General features: G+C 41.0%; 1 protein-coding gene across 2 annotated transcripts in view; it reads right to left on the minus strand.

Moving 5' to 3' along the window:
- The window catches only part of SLC66A2 (solute carrier family 66 member 2), a 66,649-nt gene extending 47,684 nt beyond the window's left edge, over nt 1-18,965 (minus strand). Inside the window, exons 1-4 of one of the 2 annotated variants that reach the window (XM_084212235.1) lie at nt 18,899-18,965; nt 18,189-18,545; nt 9,128-9,261; nt 4,840-4,893 (exon numbers count right to left, since the gene is read on the minus strand). In XM_084212235.1, the coding sequence (XP_084068361.1) occupies nt 4,840-4,893; nt 9,128-9,261; nt 18,189-18,391 (391 nt within the window). In that variant the 5' untranslated portion in view covers nt 18,392-18,545; nt 18,899-18,965. The remainder of the gene's footprint in view (nt 1-4,839; nt 4,894-9,127; nt 9,262-18,188; nt 18,546-18,898) is intronic. The other variant, XM_084212236.1, reaches the window with a different exon arrangement.
- Between the last annotated feature and the right edge of the window lie 3,607 nt (nt 18,966-22,572).

The raw sequence follows: 22,572 nt of genomic DNA on the forward strand, positions 1-22,572 counted from the left end.
AAAAAGGTATTCCCTCCTACTGAACCACTTTCAACATTTTCAACAGAACATAAAAGGCCACAGAATTTTTATTTTGAGGCCCATTAGCCTAAGGGGCTGAAGAAAGATTTACACTGAATGGAACTTCAAAGCCTTAAAGAAAGTATCTACTGGGAAACATAAAACTGGTTCCAGAAAACAGACTGATCCAAATCCATTTTTGTCAGGTTTTCTGAAAGAAAATTATTTCAGTGTTGAACTTGTAGTGGTTCAGGACAAACTCCCTACGAAAATAAAGGAACAACTTTTTAAATGAAACTATTCTCTGTCTGTAGTTTAACCAAAAAAAAAAAAAGTTCTGTTCAATCTGTTCAGTATGCCAACAATTTTTAAGCTCCTTTAAAAAAAAATCAAGTGTTCTATTTGGACTGAATTATTCTGAAATGTTTGAATAATTTCTACCTCCAGCACAGACCCATATCTGTAAAGACAAATTATTTTCCAGACTCGCATTGGTCTCTTTTGCAACATCAACCAAAAATAAACGAAAATTATGTATTTAAAAAGACACCAATGCTTACCACTTAAGTATTTACTTAAAATAAATCTTAAATTGCCCCTATGTGTTTATAATCTCCATTTCTTACTCTCCTTTGTCTCCTAAAAGGTCTAAAATTGATGCAGAGAAAGACATGGAGAAATAACTGTTCCCATCATATACAGAATTACAACCAAAGTGTTAATGCAGACAGGTGCTATTTTCTCAGGCAAAGTAGACCTGAAAACATCAACAACTAGAACTCCATTAATATTTGTTTAAATCCCGTTTTAAAATAATTTTAAAAAACAAACAAACCACAAAACTAAACAAAGCAAAACAAACAAAAAAAAAATATCCTTTTGGCATCCTTTTTTCTCACAGACATGCCATTACAATCCCCTCTCCTGAACATCCTCCCCAAAATACTAACAAAAGCACTCTGAAATAAGTATAACTAGGGTACATATGATCCTGGAGAGGAGGGATAAAATCCTTCCAAGAGCACTTCCATGTTCAGTCATGCACAAACAGAGGTGGTGATATCCCAGCAACAACTCTGCTCTCATTGTTCCAGCTGTACAGGGCAGTACAGTGCAGAAGTCAAGCACTTTCAATGAAAGCCAGGTGCTCCCCACAACCAGCAAGGAAAGCTGTGCCTGTGCTGTGTTCCCAGCTCTGCTCAGGGTGTTAGGGCTGGACAGAGAAGCACACTGTGCATGTGACTTACAGAGCACCCCTGGAAAAACACAGTGCTTGCCCACAAACTGTGCGGGATGCCCTAAGCCCAAACAGACCAAACACTGAACAGAAGTCAGAGTGCTGATTAAATAAAGTTTACATCCTTCATGGCACATGTAATGCAGTAGTGCTGTTCTAAAATATGTCAACACTGTGGTGGTGCTGTTGAACAACTCAAGACAACCGATGCCCTGAGCTAACTAAGGAGGATGGACAAAAGGAGAGGTGGAAGTGTGAGTCATTCACCAGGCTGTCACACTGCCAGTGGAAACATGCAGCAGATGCCTGCACCTGCTCAATTCACATTACTATTTTCTCCTCATTATTATGCAGGTATAAGTCTGCAAAGTCAACTATACATACATTTTACATTTTCCCCCCGCTAAAAAATGTTTAGTAGTTTCAAATATTTTGCAACAGGCATTCAATGAATCTAGGTTTTTGCTGCTCCATTACTACTAGTTCTTATTACTTGTGTTTTAAAATTTAGTGTGATTTGATGAGGTTTTTTTGAGTTAAAACCAAGGTTCAGGATTCAGTAATACAGCAAGTGTTAAAACCATCTTCAGATAGAGAAGGAAATCCCAGAAATGTCTTTCCAAATGCTTAACCATCTACTTAGAAGGAAAAAAAAATCCAACACATCCCATCCACGTTGAGGCTCACCAGCCACACACTGAAACCACTCTGAACAACTTTAAACAATACAGCCTCTTTGGAGCAATGATAGTGTTTTGTTACTTCTTTAGTGATTTTGTTACCTCAACAGTCCCCAACACTCACAGGAATAAAAAAAAAAAAAAATATATATATATATATATATGGAATTGTATTTTAGTAAAACAGATTAATACACTTATTCACATTTGTTCTAAATACTCTCACCATGAAACAAAAAACAAGCAAAAACCCAAATTTCAACTCAACTGCACCTTGCTCAGTCTTAGCAGTTGCCATACTACCAGGCACTAGGCAGAACTAAATATCTGAATTAGAAAACAAAGGAAATAAAGCATTAATCCTTCTGAACTGGAGCTACTTCTTTTTAATCTTTCCTTCACCAAGAAAAAAAAGGAAAATAATTTTATTTCTGTATGGAATCAGAAAACCCTACACCCTGGGGCCAACCTTCCTGTAAATTTTTTTAGGTCACTCAAACTGTAGTAACCTTCCCCCACACCCTCAACTCTCTCTCCGTACTGACTGATAGAAAGTCACTTTTCAGAGTCACATGACAGAGATAAAGACTTTTTCAGATAACATGTGGAAAAACAGTAGCATTAAGTAGTTTCTTGAACTACTGACAATAAAACAAACCTAAAAGCAATCTCGGGGAGCTCTTCAGTTCCTATTGAAGGAGAAGCACCAAACAAATGCCTCTGTATTTATCTAACAAGTTCACCTAAAATTCATCAGTAGCCCAGTACATGTTCAGATTAATTGTTCAACAGCTCTATAACCAAATAGTTTTCACAGATCATCTTTATTTACAGATATAATTTACCACATGACCAGAAAAAGAAAGTAATATAATAATTTCTGAAGCCTAAAAACACATTGAAAAAGTTTTTACACCACTCAACTATTCAAAGGAAATTAAAAAATAATATGTTCTTCCTGAGCAGAAGTTTTAATTAAAACTCATTAAAGGACATAATGAGAATGCACTGGCACATGAAAGTATGGCAAATATTCCCCTCAGCTAATCTCTAAGTGAGCTTCCCCAGAGCTGTAGCAAAACCCAGCACTGCAGGGCACAGCTCAGTTAAGCACTATGTCAATTGAGTATGACATAGGCTGTGACACACAGCACTGTGCACCCCACTCTTTATACCACCAGCACATACTTTAGTATGCACATTATATACAAAAAGCTCAAAACATTTCTTATTTCTTTATAGCAGTGAGAATTGTCATATTTCTAACTTGCCCACCCAGTCTTTAAACTTCAGAGCAGTAGTGTAAGGCTGTCTCGTTCCTTAGCAATAATTCAATTCATCCCATTTTGCTAAGCAATTCCAAAACAAAGCTCAAATAATACCTATTAACCAAATGTTTCAGACTTAGACCAGCTAGATTAAGATGTGTGGTGCTTTATTCTACCTCTTTTTAAGCTATCAAACTACCAACAAATTACTTTTTAACCAAATAGGACAAGGAAAAAAAATTGATTGAAATAAGTAAAAGGTCGCATTAAGTTACTTATTTCTGTTTAATTTTAACCACTTGAAGCTGACAACTGTTTATAGCTCTGAGACTGTAAATAAAGGATTGCTGGAAACTAGAAAAAGACAATAGCAATACAGGCACACAGAAGACAGAACTGCTTAGACATTACATTCCAATGGTTAGTGTTGCAAGCCAGTGAGAATGACCACACAAACTAGAGTTAAAGACAAACAGAAAGAAAACAGTTTGATACCAAATCCAGAAAAAATAATGTTTTGAAAATACAAAAGGAAAAGGTGCTTTGCAAAAATACTGGTATCAGACAAAAAAACCTGATAAATTTCTCAAAGCATGGATTTTGCCCCTAAATCTGAAAGGGGAGATCCAGAAGATGAATCATTAAAAGAGAGTCTTATTTAACCTAAGCAGGGATGGCCTTATGGCTTCAAGAAAGCACTCAGGTTAATACCACTCTTGGGCAGTTTCTTAGAGCTAACTCCAGCTTGATTAACTGAGTGTTGAGAAATACAGAGACTCTCCTTTTGCCACAGTAATGTTCTTCTGTGCCCTGCACATTGCCAGTTGAGTTGATCCCTCACTAACTCAAGATCTGCAACAGAACACAACTGGTACCAATGGAAGATTCTGAATCAGTTCAGTTAAAACCAGTCTAAAAGCTGACTTTGGGAAACTTCTGTGTCAGCGTAATTTCTTTGATGCAAGACCCCGACTAATTTAAAACAAAACTACAATTACTTGACTAAAACTGTCATTCCAAACTATTAAGAGTAGAAAAAGTACTGCAAGGCTGGTTTGCACCTAATATTTCTTGTTCCTTAGGTAAATTAAACAACTTAGATTCCAACTGTAAAACTGAGGATTGGAAGCTCTCACCTTGGGCATTACTAATTCCCAAATAGCAATTTTGAGGATGCTCTATAATGAAAAAGAGAGGAATATTCACAAGGATGCAGGCACTTTGCTTTAATATCAAAGTGAAATATCTGCTGGAAGATACTGCTGTATATTTCATAGTTTCCTCCAGCATTAGAGCTGCAAAAAGGCTAACTGGGCCTGAAGAGGTGAATCTCTGTTTTGTTTGTCCAGCTTGGGGAAGGAGTAAGGAAGACACACAATGTGGTCAATTCAACTGCCATCAAAGAATTAGTTTCTGAAATAGAGCTGAAAGCATCTTTTCCTCTTTTCCATGAAAGTTAAAAGTGGGCAGGTGAAAAATTAAAAAAAAAAAAAATCCAGACACCAGGTTTTAGTATGTCAAGAAAAGGTAATGCAACATTCTCTATAGAAATGATCATGCAATCATTTCCAAAAATGATCACAAAAAGTAGCAAATCATGAAATATGTGGTTAAGGGGACAACTTCAGGCAGAATGGGTTTGTACAGTACATACCCAGATAGGATCTCTTGGGAGGTGCTTTGATTTCTTCATCCTTACTATCTGCAGCTACATAAAAAAGAGTTGAAGGGGAAAAAAAAAGAAAGGAAAGACAAACAGACTTTTATGATTAAATGCAACAGTGGTTATTTGAGTTACAGTTTAGTCAGTTAGTACATTTTATTCATCAAAAAATAATAGCCAGACCTAAACATGCCAGAAAGTTTTAGTCCCCATGCTTTCTATAAGCCTCCCACCCCACAATGTTAAGACAGGACTGAGCAGTAGGAAGTCCATGAACAGTCTTAGTGGACAACCCAACAAGCAGTGTACCTATGAGGGAAAAATAAAGGCTTAAAAAACAATTAAACAGGCAGCTTGATTCTTACTTTAGACTACATAAATTCTAACTTTTCATGATCAGAGAAAACAACCTGTTACCTCAGCAACACTGGGTGTGTGGGTATGTATGTATTAACAGCTGAGACAGTGGTTACCTTGCCTCTGGTGGAAAATGCTCTCCAAAAATACTGTCACAAAGCCCAACAACAAGAAGGAGAGAACAGACCTCATCTGCAGCCATGCTGCATACTAAACCTTTTCCACTCTAACCTTCCTCTGCCAGCTGAAAACCGTATATTACACAAGAGAGCTTTCCAATGTCAAAACCAAAGCTCTTCAAAGGATCAGAGTGCTATAGTAAGATACAAGTTATAAAAGAGATTAAGTCAATCAGCAAAACTGGATGAATGACAAGAGAAAATAATCTTAATGTAAAAACACAGGAGCTCATGTTCTACTTGTGGAGGTTGGGCTGCACAACTACGGAGAGATGTGCAAGAGTCTCCTTTCAGCAAATATTGTCCACTGGTATTCAGTATAGTTCATACATTCAAGGGGATCAAAACCTGTCACAACGTCTTGGGCATTACCAGAATCTTTGTAAGACAGAGGTGGGAGACTGATCTGGGGAGAGTGTCTGTCTCTCCAAGAATATGAAGAAATTGCTCTGGCCCACCAACATTCCCAAAAGTAACCAGATGTTTTCAGCTGTCTGTACCTGTGACAATTTTGCTTCAGCCACCTCTTGGTTCTTGAGTAAAGACATAGCACATCCACATTTTATATTTCAATATTCAGCTCTTTAGCATATTTAGCTCTTCACCATCATGCCCCAAAATATTACAATACTTTGAACAAAAAGAACAACAACAAAATTAACAAGAAGCCTGGCCCTTTCTGTACTGAGCCAACAATGCAGCATACATATTGCTCCACAGATAAAACTTTAAAACTTGGGAACAAATATGGAAAACTACTGTTACCTCAACAATGGTACCAGAAGATCTGCATTAGAGCACTTAAGATGCAGTAAGGTTAAATACAGGATAAAAGCTAAAAAGCTGTTGTTCATGCCTGCTGATTTCACCTGAGAACCCATGTAGTTTTCAAAGCATTCTCATGTGGAGGAGAAAATTGTCCTATCACTGGAGATTTGAAAATCAAATTGGGGTATTTGTTAGTATTTTGCCTGATTTGGGCGCTGGCTTTCCCCAGCCCAAATTGTTAGACACAGGCTACACATTCCAAGTTTAAAAAAAAAAAGTAATAGAACAGTTAGATATATGAACAGCATTTACTCTGTTTTCAATTGGTATGTACTGAAGGATAAAGTTTCTGTATCCAAAACAAAAAATCAGAGAAGGCAGCAACAGCACACACAAGATGGGCTGCACCATGTTCAACCTAATTTCATTTTGCAATACTAAAAGTGAGCGGGGGAAAAATCCCATAATTGAGAAGTAACTGTGAGAAGGGAAAAAAATTTAAGAAAATTCACATAATCTTTTTAAGTTCTCTACGTATAGAGTCTAAAAAAAAAAGAAAAAAATCAAACATTTCTAGAAAATCTAGGGAGATTGCATTTCTCATGCTATGATAGTTACCCTACAAATCCAAGTACAAGCAAATTGACTGAATGACGATATGTTCTGAACAGCTATTGACATTTTGGGTATTTTAAGCCAGTAACACCACAAAACATGATAAAGAATACAGAAGAAGCTTGTCAGGATTTGAAGAGATTGCTTCTTAATGCTTTAAGATAGGAAGCAGATTTTTTCTGAACTAGTTAATACTTAAGGGACCTAATTTGTGAGAAAAATAAAAACAAAAGGAAAAAAGGCAATTCCCATATAACTGAAAACACACTGGTAAAAATATACTCAAGCCACTTGGAAGAAATACCACATTTAACAATACTATAAGAAAACAGCAACTCCCTTCCACTGATATATTCTATTCTTTCTAAATATTTTGGATTACTTTGCTGAAACATTCAAAGGGAGGATAGAAAAGAAAAACGCTTACAATGAAGACCAGCCATGGGAGAAATAATTATATTATCATACAGAAATGCTGTACCTTCCCTCAGGATTCTGCAAGGTTGACCAAAAAACAATGACTTCAAACCTAGCCCTTCACTGCCCCAGTAAGCTATAAGGAAAGAAAGTAAGTACACAGACTTATCAGCTTGCCTAGATCACCATACAACTTTAGAGATAAGATTAGGAGCATGATTAGAAACACAGTTCTCACTCCTGCTTGTATTGTGCTTGAAACCTATCATTCTGTCCAGTTTGAAAGGAGCTCTGTATGCATCTGAATGTTTATTCTGAGCCAACATACAGTTGTCCTTACTAAAAATCAATCCCATGTAAGAAAAACATTCCAACTATTCTCAGTGTTTGTGGGAAGACACAGCCTTTCTATGAAAACAAACAATTAAGGACTGCAAGTAGGTAAAAATCCATCTCTCTAGCAAATTCTACATGACAAAATGGGTTTTAGGAAAAAGGTTTATATCATACAATGCAATCTTAAAGAGTTTCTATCATCTGTCAAGGGAAGGGCTGATTACCCCTTAGGAGACTGTATGTCTTCCAGGGAGAGTTGCTTAAAGAGCACTACATATTAAACTGAAGAGCCTCCCTTTTCTGTCCAAAGGTTACTGAAGGAGCCTGCAAGTATGTGTGTGTAAATGTGCACAAGAACAATTTCCTCCCAGAAAGGGCAAACAGAGAAACCTCTCTGTCGCACCACAAAACGCTAGCACAAACAGCGGAGGAGGAAGAAAGCATACGTGCCCCTCCCAAATGCTTCCTGGATTTTACCTGCTGCTAAATCTGGCTGAAAGCAGTTTTTAAGTCGTTCATCCTGCCACACTGAAAATCCCTGTGAACACAGCTGCTTGTGTTTGGAAGCTGGACTGCAGAATTCACTTACCTGAATAGTTTCTCACTACACTCCACAATGAGCAGGAATGGAAGTATCTTCCTTAACTATTAGATAAATTACCCTACTGCACAGCCAGGAGCTGCTGCCTTCTAATGATGGCTGTGGATATCTGGAATTGGATCAGACCCTCAATTACTAGGGAGTGTGGAAGAGAACAGATGGAGAGAATAAATTATACATCCTTAATGGCAAAACAACTGACAGAAAGCTGACAGTGTTAATTCTGTTCTTGTTGGTAATAAGCTGTTACATAAAATGTTGTAAGTCAAAGTCAACATAGAGAAACAAAAATCTACCCATCTCACATTTCTTATCTGCAGGGAAAAAAATAAGGACTTTGCACAAAGACTGAACATTTTATGAAAAAGAATAATAGTCTGTCCCAATTGAAATTATCAAAATTAACCAAAATAAAAAATATGAGAAAATTCCCATAAATCCCAACTAATCCCACTGAAGCCAAGGGATGGTGCACAAAAAAAAAAAAAAAAAAAAAAAAAAAAAAAAAAAAAAAAGACAAAAGAGATAGTTTTGCAACCATGGTAAGAAGCACCTGGTTTCTTGATGGTCAGTAACTCAAAGTAAATAGAAAATTATTATCTACAAAAGCAAATGTTTGCAACTACAACATTCAACATTTAGATAATAGCCTAAGATCATAACTAAGAACTTGGTAAAAAGTACAGCTGAAAAATATAACTTCTTATTCCAGCCAAGATCTTTTAAAAAATCCAGGCTAGCACAATAACATAACAATAAGGTCTATGTTCAGAATGAGGTGTGAAATATTACGGAGAACTCCAATTTCTAGACTGAATCAAGACCTGTCTGAAATAAAATTTCAGCTGTACATTTTTATCCGGATAATAAGCAGCTTCAAAAAAAAAAGTTCAGAAAGTGCTACAGGGGGGAAACTGGAGTGCAACACAGAACTTTTGTACCAAAAGTAGAGCACACCATATTTTCAGAGATATTTATCCTAAAAAATCTAATTCCCATCACTGACCTGCAAAAGAGCGGCGTTTCACGTTCAGCTCATTGGACACACGAATTTCAGTGCACAGTTTCAGCATCAGTAACATTGTAATGATCATGATAATGCTCTGCCACAGAAGAGGGGATTCAAAACGCCTTCCAAACCTAAAAAAAGGAAAAGTAGGTAAAACATCTAAGCACCTGCAAAAAGAAATGCTAACAGTAACAGGTATGGAAGGCTTAGGAAGTCAGAGTCACCAGACAGACCTAGTTGCCCATACAGGAGCTCAGAGCAGAAGTATCTGAGAACCTCATTTCAACATCCCAGTGGACTGATCCTAGAAATACTGAAGAGAGAAGCTTGAGTCTTTGCTTCAAAAGCCAGCAGCAAACTTATTGTTTTGAAAGGAGACTCGCATTCATGAAGCAGTAACTCAGTAGAGAGGGACCAGAGAGTTATGCCACATTAACACCAGTTATGTGTGCTCTCCACACACACACTCCAAAGATTTCACGTGGAATTCTGTGCAAAACTTCCCTTTCTCAATTTTCCATTTTTAAGTTAAGTCATAAAAACAACAGCACTTGCCCTATAAAGAAATAAATACCCACAGCCCTGTCCAGGCTTATCCGTGTGGATAAGCCAGGTCTGCAGAACACATTTTTGCCTTATCTGAACGAAGATTGGGGGAAGTAAGGAAGTACAGATGACATGTCATGGGAGCTTCCGTGCACTTCCTTTACACAATAGAGACGGTGAACTTGGATTGTAGCCAGTCCTGACTGAAGAGCTTACTCTTAAGTGATTGCACAAGATTCTGCTGTAGGAAAAGGAGAATTCTTCAGTGGAGATCAGCAATGCTCTTCCAACATCACTTGATGAAAGCTCAGCAATCCGCACCACAGGCTCAGTAAGTGCATAAGGGGTTAAGGGTGGAAGCATATTGCATTTACAACAGGAAGGTGACACACACATCACAGTGAGCTGCTTCTCTGTGCTCAGTTCTGCCAGGTTTTATGCCTTGAAGACAGAGATGCTGAGGAAGTGATTTGGTCAGAACATACTGCTGTGCTCCCAGCTCCCTCACCTGCACCGTGAGGCACACAGGCTTTCTGAATTTCCTGAGAGCCCAGTTACTAAGGTCAATCTTCCACCACCTCATGCTGACTGAGTCCCAAGCCTCACAGGCATGGCAATTATTGCCCTCTTCCCTTGACAGTTCCTGTTTTACAGCACCCTGACAAAATGGAATTTGTTACGCTTGGGCTACTTTTACGGCTGAGCTCCATGCTAGTAAAAACCAGCTAGGTTCACCATCATGCTGTCTCACACTACTGTGTTTCCACTGCTGCCATTTCACCAGTGATATTTTTTGTTATGAGTCAACTAACAAGGAACAGGACAGAGACTGGGAAGTCCTTGACTAGCTTCCTTGGAAATCGTGTGCAGAAGAGCCAAGCAGCCCGCATCAGTGAAAACAGCCAAGTATTTCCTGCCTAATGGCATACAGCTGAGGAAAAGCACAACTCCCTGAGGTCCCATGCTACTGCCAGAGGGCCCACCAGTTACTACTGCAGCAATAGCAGTTCTATGACCTTCAGCCCCCCACTTATACCCTCAATGGAGCCTTTACTGTAACAAATTTGGAGGACACTATGAGGAAGGAAATAAAGGACACAGCTGATAAGCATAATCATAGGCAGTATGTGCTCTGAATAAGGCTTTCACTGCACTAGTTCAAAATGCAGGGGAAAGGAATAAAAGTTTGGTCTAGCCTGTGCTCCAGGTTCATGATTCCAGAGCTCATTCAGCCTGTGTTGCTGACTGTGGCCAAGTTCCCCTCATCTACTGGAATTCAATACTATTACCTTTGTCTCTTACTCAGGGATGAGAAAAAATATGGGAAAGACTTACTGAGAATTATAGAGCAGTTAACTATAAACCAGTTTACATCAGATTTAGAAAAACCATCTTAAATTACAAATGCATTTGCATGTAAAAATACAGTAATGCATTTAAGAGGGGCTGAGCTAGCAGCACAACAAGTTAGAAGCTATTATGACAGTAAATCCAGCCACAGGTCACTGCAAGGTTCACTTCTCCCTGCTGATGAGATTATTGGTCACTCACTAATGGGTGCCTCACAAAAGTACTGCCTGCAATATAAATACCCACTCACTACAAACACAAATAAGCATAGCCACCTCCTTGTCTGATCACAACTATTTGTCATGACATTCAAGTATTGCTACAGACCCTCTCCCCCTAAACACTAGGTGGGAAAAAAAGTAAAATAAAACTCACAACACACAAGAGAGTTAAAATGGAAATTTAAAAATTCTTATGGGAACTTCAAACAATGCAAAGCACCTGTAGGGTTTTTCACAACCATCCAGTCAAAGACAACAAAGGTTATACAACAAAACATACTCATGTGAAATATATCTCCCCAAACACCAAACCCCAGAATGAGTCTTGCAGGCAGCACAACCCGCTAAACTTGATCACATACACAGGAAAACAAACAGCTTCCACGGAGACGACAGGCAGGGCAAACTACACCACATGGATTACACCACACTACCTGGGCAGCAAGACTGAAGGGAATACCACTGTCAAGGACCACTCCTGGGTTCTTGAAGCTGTAAAAGTAAAGCCAGAACACTCATTTTGCTCAGGATCATGGACACAAACACCACTCTGAGCTACTTACCCTACTTTGCATTAATATGAGGGCCTGCCAAAGCAACAGTAATCCAGTTTAAGACTCCTCAGGCCAGCTTGAGCCAGGAGCACTATGGGATGTAAGCCCTGCAGGGAGAGCGTGCCATTCATGCTCTGTTTCCTTTCTGCCTCACAGACATTATTCCTGTCTCTGCGTGAGCAGGAGCCAGGGGAGGAGGCACACTAAGGTAATTAAAGCACCTTCTGAGAGAAAGGTGAAGAGCCTTAGGATACTAGAACAGGCTTGCAGAAGAGATCAGCTTTGAAGTCCTGGGGCTGAGGGGTCACCACCATTATTCTGCATTTTCACCCCATAACTACAGCGTTGTATAACAAAATGAACAGTGACACTTGCAGTATTCAAGGAACTCAGAGTTCATATGTCAGACTACAAAGAGACAAAGAGCTTTTCCATTGTTTACTTCATTTGTAAAAACAAAAGAACCCTTTATTTCCTGTACTAGTCAGGCAGATAAAGTGGGGGGAGTGGCTTACATGTTATTAGTTATGTTACTAGTGTTTCCACAGCCTTCAAATGACTAATGCATGTTCAGGCTGAAGACGACAAGAGAAGTGCACGTTCAAGCCAGAGCAGAGACTAACTAGTTATTGAGAAAACTACGTAATTCCATTGATACAATTCTGTAATAATCCTGCTATTCCAGTCCTGGGCCTACTCGAAACAGCAAATGCCAATTGTGAAAAAGAAGCCTAAGCTAGACCAAACATAAAAGGTTTGCTTATCGCTTTTCCTAAGGCATCTTTGAAAAGAAACTGACTGCTTTTGGTGCAGCCAGATCACTCTGTTTCCTCCTACACTCCTGGATGCTGTTCCAGCTTTCATCTGCTGTCTACTTTTCAGCTCTTTGGGAAGTTACAGATGCTAGGCAACATGGAAAGCACACAGGATACAGCACACACTACCAGGATCATATAGCCCAGGGTAGCAGAACGGCAGCTGTCATGAAAGTCACCCCACACAATTACAGAATTTAACTTGTAGGATTTAAGCAGGAAGAATAAATAAACTAGCTTTGCAATAGGATCTTTTTATACAGGGTTCCTCTTGACATGCAAACTTCCAAGACTTCATGCATCATCCCAAACGAACCTCCTCCCTTGGGCATACAAATTTCCACTTTACTTTCTGCACAAAAAAGTAGCACATCTTATCCCTGTTCTGTGGCACTTATACAAAGGAGGAGGAATTGCATAACACTTTTGCTCTCAATATCTGATCAAGATTCCACCAGCAGGCCATATGTAAGGCAATCTTTCAAAGTTGTAGTCATTCTATCAGGTTGATTCATAGCATCATCCCACATGCCACACATGATCAAAACTGGCAAGATCCATTTTAGTAACAGAAGCCTTAAAAGCACAAGTTTCTCTTTCTCAGAGAAAATCTTTCAGACTTCACTGCTTTGCTTTCCAAAGCCAAAGCAGCACAAGACAGAAGGGACCTGGTCCACAGGTAGCACTGTAGATGTAACAGCACAATAAATACCTAGGAACCTACCCCTGACAAGAGCAAGTCCATCATTTCTCTGCAAATTACCTCCAGCTCCATACTCGCGTCTCTAAACCTCTATTCTTAAACAGGGAGCTTATTCCATTGACTCCAGCACAGAGAGCTCTGAGCTCTATTGATATTGCTGTTTTAAGAAGACTTTTGTTTCAGGTCAACTGATGTGGAATGGGTAGAGGGTTACCTATGATCAAAAATAACACAGTCCATAGTCTCCATCCTGTCCCTGGCTGCCAGAATTTGTTCCCACGGTTTGCCTTACAGCAACTATTTTGTGAGAACAACTCTAACAACAAAACTGGCTGGTATTATTTTCTGGTTTTGGACTTCAGTGGCACTGCTGTATGAGTTTTCAGACATTGTCCCTTGGAATTGAAGGGAATTCCTTACTCCCTTTGGAAAGAACATTGTCTTCTTGGAAAATACACAAAACCTATTATATAATGACATCCATTTTACAAAATATAAAACAAAAAAAAAATCCCAAAAAAGTTCTGGGGATAGCAGGCAACATAAGTACTTTTGGCTGCACTTGGTCAAGATATATATAAAAATGTCTATGCTGATTTCTAAGAAATCTATAGTTCCTTTTCCTCTAGCTATTTATTCTCAGTTTAATATTAGAAGAAATTGTAATTTTTGTCTTTATAAACTCTGTTTTAAAAAAGAAAGGGCGAAGAAAGAGAGGGGGTAGAGAGGGAGAACTCACAAGTAAGTTTTTCTGCATCCTCCACCCCCTACTGATTACACAACTCTCACCCGCCTTCTCATTCCTGTTCTCCATCATGACAATGCAAAGCTACTCAGCCGGCAGCCACACGAACCCAGAAGATGTGTGCACCTTGGTCTAGTGCCACAGGGTACTCTGGAGACATCCCACAACTTCCAAACAGCCTGGGACAGCTTAAACAGATTAATTAATCACCTCAAAGCTCAGGGTATCCCTTGAGCAAGAACACAGAGCTAACTCAAGAACGTATAATAAGACATAAGGCACAAGCTATCAAAAATGGTAATGAAGTGTTTAATTAAAAATGTAGAGGGAAGAAAATTGCTATCAGGTTTTTTTTGGAGCAGGCCATACACTTTCATATCCACCAGAATTACAAAGGCCTGGAGCTCTGCACTGCCTCTCTATGTCTATCCACAGTGCAGCCTTTCCCCAAGCTAACCAGTCCAGAAAAACAGTGACCTGTGGGGCTGGAGAAGACACACAGGAGAAGCAGAACTGACAATGGCAGGACTAAACAAAAGGGCAGCTGATGCAGCCATAAATCATATCCACCAGCTATACTGGCACCCCAAAATAAATACTGCTTCGATATGTTAGATAAAATCGTAACAATAGATTACTACTAAAAATAAGGTTAAATTGGTATAAAATCTACTACAGCACAAAATCTGCTCTTCACACTGGTAAACAGAGACTCCCTTGCGTGATGTTATAAGCACAAACTCTCTACCTTTCAATTTCTTTTTTTTTTAAAGAATCCTCTTTGAAAGGGCAAAAGACTTAAACATGGCCAAACTTGTTTCTTTTTCCTAAACAAAAGCCACGCATGCATAAATAAAGTGAAGAAGAATCACGCCCATTGCTATCCATACCCTGTCTTCATTCTTCCAGACCAATCCTTTCACACAAAGTTCTGGCACATTGCTGGAACACAGCAAGGCCAAACACACATCACTGAAGGCAGAAACAACTCCTTAAAGATGACATTTTGAGACATTGTGTGGAAAAGAAGTGTGAAAAAGGGATACTGTGCTATTGTCATCCCTAGCAAACCAAAAGTTCTTTGTGAACACCTTGAAATTAAGTGATTAGATGTAAGAATGACAAGGAAGAGAGGCATTGCACGGAGTCCTCTTGACTTCAAAAGATGGCTTACCACTGAAGACAGTCTAATCAGAGAAACAGCATTGGTGAGAACAGGTAACTGGAAACAGGATTGTTATCCTTGATCTCAGCAGTACTTTGGTCATTGGCTACTGTCACAGTGCAATTCACCAGCTGAAACTCTACTTACACACAGAACATGCCAAGAAGATTAGGAAGCAAATACTCTATTTGGAGGGGAGATGAAAGGTCAAACTTAAACCACAACAGAACCAGGCATTAAACCAAAAAAGCATAACCTCTGAAATAACCAAGTACAGTTATAGGAACCTGTGGAATCCATCGTTCCACAAAGAGAATGTGAGGGAATTGTACCCATAGCTGAGAAGAAGGAAGTATAATAAAGCCATAAGGGAAAGGTGGGAAGGCCTGTTATGAGTAACACAAATACAGAAACACCAGCACTACCCAAGAGCAAATATACACAGGCATAAAAGTCATAACAGGCAGGAACAGTCTGTTCTTGTGAGCCACAAATTCAACACATGAAATTTCAGGGAAAACCTGGAAGTAACAACAGAAACAAATAATAGAAGTGTCTTTGAAGTTAAAAACAAAACAAACAAGTAAAAAAACAATAAAAAACATCAGCCGTCCTGGGAAAAAATTAGGTCCTGAAAAGCAACACTATTAAAATTTGAAAGTTTTTAAGGCCTAACAATTTTAAGTACTTATTTTTGGATTAGGGTGGAGGGGAAGCCCAGAAAAAATTACTCTGGCTCAAACCACACACTTAATAATCAGAGGTAATGAAGTGAAACCAAAAGAATCTGGAAGCTTTATGGCAGTAGAGTTTTCAGAAGAGAGACTTGGATTAATACTGGGTTTGCTAAAGGGAAGATGTCAAGTGGTACTTGCGGGGAAAAAATTATATACAGAACAAAATTACTTGTAGGAACAATTCTGTCCTGGCACCAGAATGGATTAAATTATTTAATAAATTAAAAACAAAATAAATAAAAACCTTCTAATTTCCTCCAAAGAATATTACATATACAACTAAAATCATTCTGCTGCTTATGTCATTATCAAGAGCACTGTGTTCCAGATAATGCATTTGCCGTAGGTGACATTAACCAAATAATGCAAAAATTGACTTGCCAAGACGCTCTATGGGTGCATTTTCACAGTGTTCACAGAAATCACAGGCTCTTGCTCTATGATCTTCCTTTAATCGTCCAGATACCCAAGGATAACATCCACCCCCAATGCTGTTTTCATTGCTTACTGGTGCTTATAACTAACTACCAGGGATGCTTAATTTTTCAGGCAGACAAGCAAAATATTCTCTCCCAGGAACACTGAATTATCATTATGCAAGTACTCTTTTGTCTTTTAGTTCAGCAGAACTAGAGAGAGACAATTCATTGCAAGTACAGACAGAAAGGTTTCTGCAGGTTCCTGTGTGAAGCCATTCCATGCCAAGCTCCAAGGTGACCAGAACTTTCACAATGCCTACACATGTCAGAGAGTAATACTATTATGTGGCTTAACTACTCTTACATACTCCTATCAATATAACTGCATTCTCTCTCTTTTGAGGTACTGACAAACCTTTCAATATTGATATAAATTATAACTTTTCACTACTTGCAGTATTTATACTTTCACACATCTCTTAACTAGATGTACTTAAAATTAATTCAAATTAAAGATCTTTCAGTTTTTCCACAGTCTGAGTCTCACTTAACAGATGCACTCACCTGAGTTACCTAGAAACTGCCAGCATCTCCATTCTGGTGTAAGCCATTTCTATATTTTGACTGCCTCCAGTAAAACCAAAAATTAGACTATTTCTCTTTCTAACACTGTCAGCTCAGGCTCTTCACTTCTCCTCCTCCTGCCAGTTCCTCTACTTTCCTCCTACTCTCTGCTTTCTCCATATACTTCTCCCCAGGAAAACACAGTTCTAATGCAACAAGTAGCTCTGTTCTAGTGATGACTCCTCTGTTTGACTGCCAGCTTGTGGTGCCAAGAAAGGGTCTCCTGTTTTCCACTGCAGCAGAGCACTTACATGTTGCATTTTGCTGTAGCAGAACCCAGGAAGCCATTATGCAGAGTCAGAGGAGGTTTCTTTAAAAAAAAACTGAAAACCAACAAACGGATGCAGCCTTGTTACCTGTCAGTTCTTTATGGATTAAAAACCACTACTTTGTAGTCAAAACAGAACCACAGAATAACTGTCCTTAGTTGCAGTAATTGCCCAGACCATTTCATCTTTGGTTTCCCAAGTACATTCTCATGGTGTAGCACGCACCTGTATAATCAGAAGTAATGAGCAAGATATTTATAACACTGATTCACAGAAATCATGCCATAATAACATTTCTTTGACCACCAGCACAAGACCAAAATATGGAAACAAACTTGCTCTTAAGTATTGAAACTGGTGTTAAAGCAAAAGAAATTTGCTTTTGAAAGACAGCACATCCTTTCCTTGCTTTTCCAAGAATGAAAATTTTCATCTGTAGCTGTGCATGAAGATCTACAAGTGAACGCCCTCTGAAGCCAGCTGACACCCTGGGAAAATGCAAGAATATATGGCAAGTGTTCCAGTGACGCTAATGCCAGCTAGACATTCAAACGAGTGTGTGGTACCGAGGCTTTCACTCTGAAAATGGAGACAGAATATGAGAAATGCAAAATACAGTCGGCAAGAAAAAAGACCTGACTTAGCATAAACCTCTTTACCAACAAGTTAAAAAGTTTCATCTTGGAAGTCAGAGCTCTGATAATCAGATCTGGCAAGGGAAACAGACCATGCTCCCCAGCCCAGTTCAGTCGACTTAACAGAAACACACAGCTGGAAAGACAGCATTAAGATTTTCAAAAGAAGCGAAAAGGTACGTAAAACATTATTTCTTCAAACATTCCAATCAAAGCTTTGCACCTGGCTAACAAGCAGGAACCTTCAGAACTGAGCGGAAACGCAGCCAACTTACCAGAAAAGTATGCGCAGAATGTTTGCGACCAGCAGCACCAGGCAGACGTAGGTGGAGAAGCCCTCCGCGTTCTGGGTGCGCCGAATGTCCCGGTACTGGGGGATGTAGGGCACGACGCCGCCGAACACCATGGCCCCCGCGGCGCCCCACGACACCAGCTGCTGCATGGGCACCAGCAGCCACTCCAGGCCGCCCGGCTCCATGCCGGGGGCGCGCGGGGAGGCGCTCAGGCTGAGGGATGCCCTCAGGCTGAGGGTGCCCCGCCGCAGCTCTCCGGCCGGGGCCGGCTCTAGCCACGGGCGGGCTCCTGGCCGGGATGCGGCACCATGACTGCGCCCTCTCCCGCGGGGCCCGGACCTGGGGAAAGAGACGGGGCGTGAGCCTGGCTCTGCCGAGGGCGGCCCCGGCCGCTGCCAGCCGGGCGCTGGCGAGCCCGGACCACCGCCCTGCCGCGGGCGGATCGGGGCCGCCCGCGCTCCAGCCTCAGCCCCGGCCCCATTCCCAGCCCGGCGCTCCACAGGGGAAGCCCGGCCCCGGCACGGCAGCCTCGCCGTTCCATCGCTGAGAGCGGCCGGGCAGGGCGCGGACACGCGGCTCTGCCGCCACCCCCGCCCAGCCCCCGGGTCGTGTCTCCGAGGGGGCTCCTCCGCCTCCCTAGCCCACCCGCGCTCTCCCCGCCCCGCGGGCGGGCACGGCCGCCCGCCCCGCACCTGCTCCCCCAGCTCCGGCCGCCGCCGCCTCCATCCCCCGGCGCCGCTCCGCGGGCGGGCAGCGGCGGCCGGGGCGGCCCGTGACGCACCGGGAGCGGCCCCGCCCCCGCCAATGAGCGCCGGGGCCGCCCCTTCCTCCGGCGGGGAGCGGCGGCACCGGGCCCGGACACGCCTTCCCTTCCACCGCGGCACCGGGACGCGGCGGGCGGCTCGGCTTCCCCGGGCGCATCGGGGCGCCTTCTCCTCCTGGGGCTGCCCTGAGCCGCCGCCCCGGGTCCTGCTCCCCAGGAGTTACGGAAAATTCCGTCGTGCCTCGTGGACAAGGGGGAATGGCTTTAAACTGAAAGGGAGTAGATTTAGATTAGATACTAAGGAAGAAAGTCTTTACTTTGAGGGTGGTGAGGCACTGGAACAGGTTGCCCAGAGCAGCTGTGGCTGTTGGATCCCTGCGAGCGTTCCAGGCCAGGCTGGATGGGGCTCTGAGCAACCTGGCCTAATGAAAGGCATCCATGGCAGGGAGGATGCAACTAGATGGTCTTTAAGATCCCCTCCAACCCAAACCATTCTATGATTCTGTGATTTCTGTGGCTCTCTGAATTGCAGTGGCTGGGGAGGGAAAGTGTGCATCTTCTACCCAAAGTAGGGCAGACCCACAGTGACCAGGGGGCCTCTGCTGCTGCTTGCACTGGGCCAGGAGAGGACAAGTGCTGCTCACAGGTGTGGTGTAGAGAATGACAGCATGCACACTGCACCCACCTCCTTCAGCCACACTGAAAAGGATGGATCATCCACCATGCATCCAAGTGGCTGCACAGCTGTCCTCAAAGCTTGTTCCTTGGGCTCCCCATAATACTTAATCCCCATAATACTTAATACCCCAGACATGCTTCCTTCTACCTTGGTAGTAGAAGGAAGGCTGCTCATCCACTGCTGCTCATCCAACAGGTAGGAAATGAGATGGCTTTTCCTGCATCTTAGGGATGTATGATTTTGTGTCCTATAGCAGCAATTGCAAATGTTTTTTGTCAGTGTTAAAAGGGAAAAGGAGCTGAATTAAAAATAGAAATGTCTGTTTCAGGATTTCGGAAGCCTTTTGTTTACTTCCTGCATAGCAGCACCTTGCTCAACTGCAACCATTTCTTCCACTGGGCAATTCTTGCAGCATATGCACAGCACATGAACCTGCACATTACCACTGAAGGTATTTGTCAAAGACATTCTTGGAGTATCATCACACAAATATCCAAAAAAGCCTCCTATATAGATCAGGTGACCAGTGATAACATTGAGACTTAGCTTTCCTACAAGGATGTAGCAGCTCTGCTACTTGAACAAAGCTCTATTCCATTACACAGAGTTGACAGTTTGATTGCTGAAGTTAAAAATACATAGTGGATGTTCTGAACTCCAATTTTTGGATGAGGATCCCGAAGTTCTGATGTCATCACATATGACTCACTCAGAGAGACTATAACAATCAAATTATCTATAAACTGCATTATTTAAAACATTTTATTATTTAATGGCTCATATTTCATGTATCACATGCACATTATCATCAGGCAATTATGCCAACTTCTTTACATGCTTTCCTTGGAGCCCTCAGCACATTATTTTTCCTTAAGCACAATGGTCTAAACAAACTTCAAGTTGAAAATGGGAGTAGCCCAGATTAGAAAGCCAATTTTTGTTCATGTAAATATGTATTTTGAGAAATCATGAAGAAATTGTCTTGAGAAAACAGGTATTTTAAAGTAATGGTTACCTAAGTAGAAGAAACTACCCAAGCTGCCACCAGATCTCCAGATTAGCTTCCAGAATTATTCCAGGAATGCTCTTAAGTCTATTCAATAACAAATTGTATACATTATTCAGATTCTAAAATACTCAACTGGAAACAACAACTTAGGTTGTTTTCCCTTACATGAAACTGTAAGGGTAAAAACTGTGAATTACAGCACATTGCTTTGTGAACACAATTCAGTTCTGGTCACTAAAAAACGTCCTAGTTGTTCAGGAGTTAATCCACGGATGTAAGCTAAACTGACCAGTGACACCAGACACTGAGTAGGAGGAGGAATGACAGGCTGGCTGAACTCCTGGGCTGAGCAGCTGCCAGCATCAGGAAGGGACATTCAGGTCTCAGGATATCTAAAAAGCCAGGCTCAGGTTCTCTTGGCAGTGGTGCCATCCTGAGGTACTTGCTGCCTCCAGTGCAGCATCCTGCCAGGCACAGGAGCACCCAACCACAGCAGACCCAGCAAGACTCCAGCAGGAGAGTGTGCTGGAAGACATTTATCTAAACCTGAGGTGATAGCAGGTGATTGGAGAGAGTCTTGCATCATCAAGGAAAAGTTCCGCAACCTGCAGGTCTGAGTGCAGTCACACAAGAATGAGCCTTGTGAGGCTTCATATGAAAGCAGATTTCTTTCTCTGGGAGATAGTAACTGAGAGGGAGCTCAGAAGGACTGCCCTCTTGATGTAAAAGCAGAGCCTACCTAGAAAGAGTACTGCTTCACTGCCAGACAGCAATCCTCTGTTTCAAGTGAGGAGAAAAAGAACAGGTGTATTTATTTTTTCACAAAAATGACTGGCAAAATTCCGTCATTAGGAAAAAACACCTCTATTTGCTAGAACTACATTACCCATTCAGAAAACAGAAGCAGACAAAGTTTCACACCAGATTTTTGAAGACTAAATTAATCTTTTTAGGACATCTGCTGTAGGAGAATTGAAATTGATTATGTGAGCAGCTCTAGCCACCTAGTTATGAACTAGCTTCTAGCAGCTAACATTTGGGTAACAACGTAGTCCCCAAACCTCCAAACATCATGAGAACTTTATTTATTTTAGATTAAGAAATCTGATAAGAAACGTTCCTGTAGTATCCTTGGATGTGGTTTAAGCAAGCTGAAAATGATGAACAAACATGGGATGTTTTCAAAGGGCTTTTAACTTTAATGTTGGTAGAGGTAGTAAAAATTACTATATAAGGTTTAGTTTTTGCAAATAGGTCCACTGACTTAAAAAAAGTAAGCAGAGCCCCATTTCTACACTTGGCTTCATATGGTCGTGTTCCTACCAGGACGACACTGGCACCAACAGGACACAGGAATGAACCACCAATGGACCAGTTTCATGACAAGCCTTAGCCATCTCTTTGCAGTTTTTTACAGAAGGAGGAGGAGAGCTGTTGGTACATCACTTGTAGTTACTGCAGTAGCAAAAATAGCAGATTGCTGCAAGTCTCTCAACCAGTCTGTTGTTCTGTCAATTGATTTTGAAAGATGAGTATTACAATTATTTTATATTCTACATTAGAGGAATGCTATTGCACAGAAGCAAGCATATGAAGTCCCTGCAAGACCCTGCTAAAGTGCAGATAAGCTCTAAGTTACTTCTTGAACACATTGCACAATAAAAGGATAAAATGAATCCCTATGGTAGCCAAATTCCCTTCAATTATCACATTATATATCTCATTCTACAACTACAGCCATGGGGACATTAAAAAGAAATATTCACTGTACTGTTCATAAAACAAGTAAATGGGTCTTAAGTGTCTTGAAATTGGCCATTCCTACCATAATGTATTATCACTAAATCAGCTGTCCTAGTCTCCATTTTTTGATTTTTTTAAAGCAACTCTGCTGCAACTGGTGGCAGAAACTACC

Source organism: Fringilla coelebs, assembly GCF_963513975.1.
Source record: "Fringilla coelebs genome assembly, chromosome: 1".
In the NCBI taxonomy this organism is placed as follows: Eukaryota; Metazoa; Chordata; class Aves; order Passeriformes; family Fringillidae; genus Fringilla; species Fringilla coelebs.